This window comes from Pterocles gutturalis, unplaced genomic scaffold, assembly GCF_000699245.1.
Source record: "Pterocles gutturalis isolate BGI_N339 unplaced genomic scaffold, ASM69924v1 scaffold41223, whole genome shotgun sequence".
NCBI classification, from domain to species: Eukaryota; Metazoa; Chordata; class Aves; order Pterocliformes; family Pteroclidae; genus Pterocles; species Pterocles gutturalis.
The window spans coordinates 34-9433 of NW_010127134.1; the positions used below are offsets into that span (position 1 = coordinate 34).

A 9400-nucleotide genomic window follows, 5' to 3' on the forward strand; every position below is an offset into this window, starting at 1 on the left:
AGCGTTTCAGATTTTTCAGCTTACCTTCTTTCGTAGTTTTGTGATAGTTGGCACACCTCTTTGTGAAAGTCAGGAATGAGCTCGCTCATGTTTACTTTAGAACTTATGGTGCCAGTGTTACAAATGACTCTCGAGAGGGACGGGAAACCTGGTTCAGTCTAAAAAGAAAGACTCTCCTATTTGTTTTTATGATCAATCACCTGGAGAATGCTGTTCTGCAGCATTGTCCTGGTCGCCCTCTCTTACAGTCATCTTAAAACCAGCGGCTGTTAGAAGTGCTCGGTTTCAAGTTCTGCTCTCCAAATTTCTTCCCCAAGTTTGTGCCTAACACTTGTAGTGCTTGGTTTATCCACTAGGAAGCCGCTTTAAACTTCTCTTTGAGAAATGCTCATGATTTTCTGTTTTCACTGAACTGAGCCACATAATCAATTTGTTTGGTGCATAAGCATATAGACCCGCATTTTGAATACAAACAAGACTGAATATACTTTGAGAAGGCTTCTGCATTGTCTTGGCCACAAGCTACCTTGTGTGAATTACAGGTTCAAAAGAAAGGTGACACTTAAGTATTTATCAAAAGAAAATGAGAACTTGGCTTTTTTTCCTTTTTGTAACTAATTACGTTTGCTCTTGTAAGTGATCTAAAGGTTTGTACAGGCAAATGTGGTTCAGTCTCCTTTGCAGATGTCTTGCACCTGCCACTTCATTACCTGGCGTCGTTTTTTAGCCAATGGGCCTCGGATATGTTCTCCTTGTAGAATCGCATGGAGGACACAATGGAGGATGTCACCCAATAAATCATCACGTTGGTCAAAAGATCATCAAGAGTGTATTTGCTGTTGAGAGAGAAGGACGACAACATTTTATTGGCAGCTGTTTCTCATGCTCTGAAGAACAGTTATTCCTCTTGTTCTCCACTAATTTTGAAGCAGCAAATTAATTGGCACCCATGTGCCCAGAGCAAAACTGCCTGCTGCTGAAGCAGTAGTTTGCAGGTGGTCTGCTCTAAGTTTGCTACTCCTCAGATGTCATCTTTCATCCTTAAAATTCAGCTTTGACTGGCCAGTCTTTTACCGACCTCCTCATTAACGAGCATCACTCATTCTTTTAATGAGTCTTGTGGAAGAGCATCTGTTTTCTTACCTTTCCAAGCCTCCATCATCTCTATGCAGAAATGATCTATCTGTCCAGGTAGAGAATTTCTCCAAAATATATGCAGCAAGCCCCACAGGGGAGTCATTCAGTCCACAACCTAATTCAAGAGAAGAATGGGAGAGCTGTTGCAGTTACCTGGCATTGCGATACTGCAGTGGAAATGAAACTGGGCTTTCATGGTTGCTTCAGAGTTTCCTAGGAGAATTCAGTAGAGAGTCTGTATTTTACTAGACCTCATAGTACTTTATTCTTGACAAATTTACCCCAGTGGAATTTTCAGCTGTAACTGGCATCACTACGAACTCAGGTAATTCCTACACAAAATACTTTAGCTTTGCTTTAAACCTGCCTAATGAGAACTAAACTGATAATGTGGATATTTCTTGAGACTGAGTAGGGAATAAGTTGTGAGGTTTTTTTTTTCCCCCCTATTTTTTCTACATTTCACAATTTTAGCGTGTTACAAAATCCCTGCTTTTCTTTTTCCAGAGTCCTAGACTATGTATGGTGCTTGCATGGAAGCTGCTCAGTCACTTCAGTCTTCCTTTTCTCTCCTTCCTGTATTTTTCTGATTCAAAACTATATTTATGAAACGGAGCAAACAGGGTACAACAGATTCTGAATATGATGGATTTTGTCTTTGTCTCTTTCTGCTGTCTTTGAGAGTTTGCAAAATTCTCTTGAACTCTGAGCCGACTGACCTTTCAAAGCACTACCTATGACTCAGGGATTCTCTCCCATGGCAGCAGCCACCCCAGAGCCCATTGTGATTTTCTTCCACTACTTAAATAGCTTTGAACTTGGTTCACATCAGTTTTTATTGGCCAGTGTAATCAACTAGTCACATAAATGTTTGTGCAACTCTCTGCAGTTATCTTTAGAGTAAACCAAACCCTGGATAACTGTCAAGGTTTCACTTAAGCATTAACTTTTCTCTGTAGAGGTATGAGGAGCATGTTGAAATCTCCAGGTGCCTGCACAGTTTTTTGTGATACTCTCCCTCCCTGGAACTTGCTTATTCATGCTTGAATCATTATGTTAACTACTTATTCATCCATGAACTTAATCCTTTTCTTAAAGCAGTTTAATTTCTTGAAGAACATTGGGGGAGGAACCTCAAAAAAAAAAAAACCAAAACTTTTTTGGAAATGAAATATGTTCTGTTCCTGGATCCACAGCTCTTTGATTCTGCCAGAGCTCTGATTTTTGAAGGATGATTTCCCTGTGATATTATCACCTGTAAATCAATTCTCCTCTTTAAAACAGTCCTGCTAGTTTTCTGATCAAAGACTAGACATACTGGTCCTTGGATTGGTTCACGTTGCAGTGTGAGTTTCTTGGTTTTCAGTGAATTTCCAGGATGGGGAGCTATTCGTTCTAGAGTCTCCACATTTGGCACCAGGCTGAGACTGCTCTGCTGTCTTTCCTGATGAGGGATTATTTTGATAAAGGAATAGTCCATAATTCTCGCTAGTGGCGACTGATGCAAAGAATGAGTGTAACTTTCTGAGATGGCTGTATCTTCCTTCAGACTGCTTATCTGCTGGCCCCACTAACTGCTTCAGGCTGCTGGCTTTTCAGCTGCTAGGGCTGTGCCTACCTTTCCACAAGATTCACATTACACTTGCTTATGATATTTTTTTCTTATTTTCCCCCACATTTATTTCTAGAAGCTTTGATTTCAGGACCTTGTGCTTCACTTCATGAGGCTTTTGGCAAAGTGGCTCTTTCCCCAAGAGAAGCAGCATGCCATTTTAAAGATTTTAAAAAGTGCTAGTTGTAGTTTCTGTCTTTTTTTAAACACATTTCTTATCCCCGTGTCTTGCATTCTGTCACCAAAACTCACTGCTTCTCAAACATGATTGGCCTTCATTCAACTATAAGATTTTTCTGTTTTATAAGCAGTTACAATAGAGTGTTCACAGCGATATAGAGAAGGTTCATTACCTGCAGTGTCTGGTTTGGTGGCTTGGAGGTGTAAGTATCCAGATTCTCGCAAAATGTAATATATATTCTTCTCCTTGAAAGGGTACATACGTCGAGCATCTTCCCTAGTGAAGCCTATGAGCCATGGTACATAAGCCCCAAGCATCACAGAAATCATCATGCTCAAACCTTGCATCATGACAAAGGCTACATTCAGATGAAGCCCCTTCACAGATCTAAAATTAAGTTAATGAACAGATGGTTAAATCAAGCTATTTTCTGGCTCCAGATTTTCTAGCAAATAAGTTGTAACAGAAGTATTTCACTGAGGCAAAATACACAAAACCTTTCAGGTTCATCATGGTTCAAAAAAAAATAAAATTATGGGAGTTAGAAATGGTACAGCTGGTGCCATCTCCATCCATCTGTGCCATTGGTCTGATATTAGTTTTAGGCACTCAGTTTAGAAACGATGGCATATCCATGCTGGTGGCTCTGGCTGGTGCTCTTGTGCCATTCTGCACTGGCTGCGTTAAGTATTTTCTGCAAAGCTTGAGTAGATCACATATGGCCACAGTGCTCTGGGTGCTGGGAAGCACAGCTGGGGACAGCGAGCTGCTCAGCCAGCAATCTCACTGCTTTAGGAGCTTTTCCCCCTTTATCTGTTCTCTGACCGAAGTATGGCTGTGGTGCCCACTTTTCATTAAATGCTGAACAATGAGCCCACTTCTAAGGAAGGTAACATGTTTCTTTTCCAATCACTCTCAACTCTGCATTTTAGATAGGAAAGTCTTTTATTTCACGCACTGTTCAGCTGCTGAAAGGTTGAACTCCTTCCTTCCTTCCTTCCTTCTCTCCTTCCTGATTTAGAATGATGAGCTGTCTCAAATCAAAACGCAGCAGCGTGCACTTCGGCAGCTTGTGAAAGAAAAGCCAAAGAGCACTGAAATTTAGGAAGCGTGAGAGCTGGGCCAATGCCAATGCAAAGTGTATGAATACCACTGAATGCACAGGGGTGGGGATGTCCCTGCAGGAAACACAGCAGAAGGGGCTGAGAGGCAGGGCAGGCAGAAGGCAGGACCAGGACGATGGAGTCAGAAGATGGGGTGAGAACAGGAGGCAGCTTTTCTGCATGGGTTCTCTTTGCTACTCACTGCGGCAGCATCTGGGCCATGTCTGTGGTAATACGGCTTCCCCAGTCTCCTCCCTGTACATAGTACTGGTTGAAGCCCAATCTGTTCATCAGCTTATGAAATATCCGAGCAGCTGCTATGGTGTTAAAGCCTGTGGGTAAGGAGGAACATTTAGGTGGTGTGGGTTGATGGCTGGACTTGATGATCCTTGAGGTCTTTTCCAACTTTAATGATTCTATGATTGTACAGGGGACTGGCTTGTCCTAGCCTTCACAACCTGGCCAAAGCTCATCGCCTGACAGAGGCACATGCTGCTCTGCCTTGCTCCTGGGCAATAAAGTGAACACAAGGTGATGGAAATGTAGTGGAAAGTGGAGAAAGTGGAAAGCAGACTTGGCTCCCAGCTACCATTGTGTTCCACAACCCCAATGATTCCAGCAGAGCCTCTTCATCCCTTACCTTTCTGGTGCGGTGCCTCTGAGAAGCCGTAGCCTGGGATGGATGGGCAGATGACCTCAAACACCACATCACCCTCATTCAGGCCGTGCCTGGCTGGCTCTGTGAGCAGAGGGATGATCTTGTAGAACTCGTAGAAGGAGCCAGGCCAGCCGTGGACCATCAGCAGAGGTTGAACAGCTCGACCGTGAGGGACGTAGGGGGGCTTCACGTGGATAAAATGGATATCGATCCCTGCCACACATCCAAGACAAATAAATTAAAGCTCTGGTTCCATCACAGTCTCTGCTCTGGACTCTGAAGAAGGAGGATGGCAAAGTTGTAATTAGCATTCCTGGCAGAGGTTACACAATCAACCCATGGCAAGAAGATGCCTAACTGAAAGGGGATGCCTGTTTTTTGTACCTATGTCTCATCTCTTTCATACAGACAGAGATATTGATCCCAGACACAGATATTGGGGTCACAGGAGATTGAGCATCCATCTCCTGAGAAACTGGTCTCACTGTATTTAAGCAGAGCTGCACTTAATAGCATGACACATGCAAAAACATGACAAAATTACAAAATATGTGGGTGATAAAAAGAGAAACATGAAAAAGTAAGTGCAAGATAGAAGTTTAACCTGCAGTTCACTTACACACAGTCTGCCTAACCTCACCTGGTTAAACTTGGGGGTGGCAGGGAAAATTATAGCCTCGGAGTCTGGGTAAATTTTGCAATTTTCAAAGGTGGCATCAAGGCAATAGCAGAAGAAAATCTCATCATTAGTCATCACAAATTCAGAGCCAGATGAAGCCCATCTTGAAGCAGACCTAATTTTATTGCCACTGTGTAATGATCTTAATCTACAGAAGTTTATTAATAACTAGCCTCTGCTAGTGATATTTCACTCATATCACTAAGCTGTTACACGTACTGTTCTCTTAAACACCTTAACCTCTTAAATGCCCCTGTTCTCTCTGTGCATTTCAGAGTGAGTCCTGCTCAAGACACAGAGAGCCCCCTCACCTTCAATGGTGGTTTGGAAATGGGGGTATTTGTTCAGGACTTCCACTTGTTTGCGCCAGTCGAACTGGTTCCTCCAGTAGGCCACCACCTTCTGCAGGTAGTTGGAGTTGAAGCCGTAGTGGAAGGCGGCCCCTTCCAGTGGCGGTGTGTAGCGGAACTGGTCCAGGCGCCGGTACAGGTCCTGCAGAAGGGAGCCTCTGCATAACCTCCTGAATCGTTTATATGGGGAATATATTTTTCTATAGGTTACCCATTCCCCTGGGGCACCCAGGAGTGCTGGGTCCTACTCTTGCCTTGCTGCTAACTTGGTTTAGGAGTTTTGGTACTAGGAGCTTGCCAGCACTGCTGGCTGAGAGAATGATAAGAAGCTAAACCTGAGCTGCTGACTGCTAGTTGGCCAGATAATTAGGGTCAGGCATGTATGGACAGAGGTGCTGTGACCCAGCCAAGGCCCTGCCCCTCTTCACCCTTCCAGCCCTTCCCTCTATGGAAGCCCCTCAGTCCTGCCCCACCGGTGCTGTCCTCACAGCCTCCCACCCCACCCCACATCCACAGACCCCCTGTCCAAGTCTGCTGCTCAACCTTTCCGCAGGAGCAGCCCCAGGTTACATTGGAGGGTCTGTGGTCTTAGAAAGTCTTTACGGGGCATTGCAATGAATCTGAGCTCAAATCCCATTCATAAAGGGCACTGAGCCAAAGCATCACCTAATGGTGCTGGGCAGCTGCACTGGTGCACTGCTGTCACCCCCAAGAGGTCACCTCGAAGCAGTAATGTGGGTGATGGACTGGCTCCACCTCACCGCTTTCTGCCCCTCCCTATGTCCCAGCCACTGGTACCTCGATTTCTTTGTCAGACGTTTCGATCTTGAAGGGACGGATTCTTTCATCTTCTTTCCCTTTTGCGGGTCTTTCACCTGAGCCCCACCATCCATCACCCATTTCAATCGTCTTGATCTTGTGTCTAGACCTCAGCCAGCAAACCAGCATCCCTCCAACCCCCAGGGCGGCCACAGGGACTAGGATTGCATTCTTCTGAGAATATTCACAAGACCTGGGGAGGCATAAAATTGTTTGTATTCTACAACAGAAGTGTCAAGGGTAAAGAGACCATGCAGAGGTCTGTATTCACTCTGGTTGGGCCTGAGCAGTAATAAATACCTAGAAATCCCATGGGCTCAGCAGGGGCTGCGGGTTTCTGTTATTTTTGAAGATCACAGGCAAGATTTGGGGCAGGGTTACATCTACCAGTGCTTCTTAGGGACCTCAAGTCCTTGCTGATCAGGACTTGCTGATCACAAGGCTTCCTTGTCCCTCTCCTTGTGAACCAGGGGGACAAGGATCAACAGGATATGGGTCAATCTATTTCAATGTAGATACTGGAGTGAATGGGATAGTAGCTGAACTCCTCCAGAAATAAACACTGCACAAACAGAATGGGCTGAGGAGCAGAGACAAGGGTTTTCATCTGCTGGAGAGAGCTGCGTGTGCTGGACGTGCCCCTCTTTGCGCTGCTTTATATATAGCTCCCCTACAGATTCAATCATCTTTCAGGGCAACGCTGGCCCTCCACCATAGCTTTCCATGGGTGTCTCAGCTTCTCTGCCTGCTGCCCCTGTTTCTGTTCTAGACAGCAGGGTTTCAGACTTTCTGGAGGTGGGGGAGCTAAGTCACCAGAGCTGGTTTTAACAGACATGCAGCATGTTTCAAAACCGTTCAAATTCCTGAGCAATCAGACCTTCCCATCACTCTGACCTGTGCCTCAAGCTCTCCAGCTTTTCTTTGGGATTCCCTTGGGTGTCTGGGGCTATTGCAGGGGGCTGCAAGGGGGCTGTGAAGGAAGATTTTATTGTTGTCGTCATACAGGGTAAGGAAGGGACTATGCTGTGCCCCAGCCAGGGTGTTAATAAAAAGTGGAGGTCTCAGCACAGAGCACCTATTTCACTCACCTGATCCGGGACAAGATGCTCTCCCTGCAAAAGGAGAAGAAAAAAAAAAAGATCCTTATAGTCTGATAGTGCTGTCTGAATGGTAGCAACCCCTGGGGATGGTGCAAAGGATGTCACCTGCTAGCACCATAGCCCAGCCATGGGAGAACAAGCTGTTTAGCCACTTGGCAACATCCGCCATTATTTTTTCCAACTTTTTAGATGGGACACAAAGAGAGGGACTCAGAGCACTGCTGCTGCACAGAGACAGTGTTTCTGGGCTGTGTTTTAGCAAGCTTGTTGCCATAATATTCCCTCCTTCAGCACAATTTAGATAAAAGGCAGTAAGCAACTGGGTAGGTGTCCTTGCAGAGTTTCATCCTACAAGCGGCTGTGTTACTTCAACCAAGAAAATAGTTTATTTTGACTGCCTTGTAGTGATAACGTGCAAAGCCTTGGCAGGGGACTTCCAAGCTCCAGCATTATTCTGCTGCCAGCCACATGGTTCTTGTCGTGCTGCAGGGCTGGCAGGGGCACAGGCTCGTGGGACCTTGCCCCGTTCAGAGTTCAGTGAGCTCCTCCTATCCCTTTGATATTTCTAACTGCTCCTGACTGGATACCAAGTTTTGAGGTCTCATTTGCCTGCAAGGAAAAGATGATCTCCTCCTTGGGTCTCTTTGAGCCTGGTAGATTCTCTCTCAAGAAAAGCACAGTCTGAAATCTAGCAAAATTAGAAATGACAAGAGAAACTCTTGTTACTCTGCCCTGTGGAAGGCAGCTAGATTAGGGAGCCGCGTGGTGTCATAATTACAATACCTCCAGGCAAAAAAATAAAAAAAGGATGTGCAACTCCATGAAAACCCAAGCCCGCCGGCTGTTTCTTTTTACCTCGTATCATTTCCCACTGCTGCCTGTGAAGCAGGACCCAGTGCCTCTACTGGAGACCCCAGCAGTCGACAGGGCAATTTGGTAATGATCTCTGAGACAGCCTAAATGGGATTTTTAAGGAGGTAGTTCCTTCAACCACTCCCAGGCAAGGAAGAATAGGGTTCTCTTCAGCTCCCTGGAGGCTGAGCAGCTTATGCAACAGGTAGTAATATCTCCCTGCACTTACCTCCCAGACTTCAGCGAGTCAGAAGCATGAAAGCAGCTAGCATGGCAATATGCATAAACTCAGCACTTCCTAACAAAGCAAGCATGTCCCAGAAGCAGCTCTCTGAGTGACACAAAGCAAGGCTCAGTCTAACAAAAACTCCTCCCTGCTCACGGTCAGGAGAACTCAGCCACACGCTCCCACCCTCCGATGGCCTGGTGACCCTGCAGGGGTCCTGCCCCAGCCCCAGTGAGCCCCGTTCAGGGTCCCTCCAACCCATGCCGAGGGGATCTCACCAGGCATTTGGAAGGAACTCCCGCCACATGTCTGCTCCTCCTCGCCTGGCCGCTGCTCGAGTGAAGCAATCCAGGTGTCCCCCCCTCTGCTGGCTTCCTCTTCCGCAGTGATGATAAAAGCTGTATCATCCATTAGTGCCACCTATTGCCTAACTGGGCAGTTGCAAATTAACTTCAAGGGAGGCAAATGCAAAGTTCTGCACGGGGAGGGACTAGCCCTGTGCACCAGCGCAGGCTGGATGCCAAAAGCAACTCTGTGGAGTAGAGGTCCTGAGGTCCTCGGCTGAGCCTGAGCCAACAAGGTGTCCCTGTACAGGGCTGGGCAGCAAGGATGTTAGCCAGCAGGCTGCGTGAAGTGATGCTTCGCTCTCTTTGGCACTTGTGAGACCACATCTGGGGTGCCAT

The 9400-nt window shown here is 46.2% G+C and overlaps 1 protein-coding gene across 1 annotated transcript; it reads right to left on the reverse strand.

Moving 5' to 3' along the window:
- Positions 1–710: 710 nt before the first annotated feature.
- LOC104459025 (epoxide hydrolase 1-like) lies at positions 711–9047 on the reverse strand (the record flags this gene model as incomplete). The annotated part of the gene is made up of 9 exons (XM_010079188.1): positions 8996–9047; positions 7628–7651; positions 6519–6732; positions 5682–5862; positions 4674–4904; positions 4236–4365; positions 3103–3317; positions 1144–1252; positions 711–836 (listed from the first exon to the last, which is right to left on the reverse strand). Coding segments are annotated over exons 1-9 (1259 nt in total), but the record flags the coding sequence as incomplete, so codon positions are not given.
- Between the last annotated feature and the right edge of the window lie 353 nt (positions 9048–9400).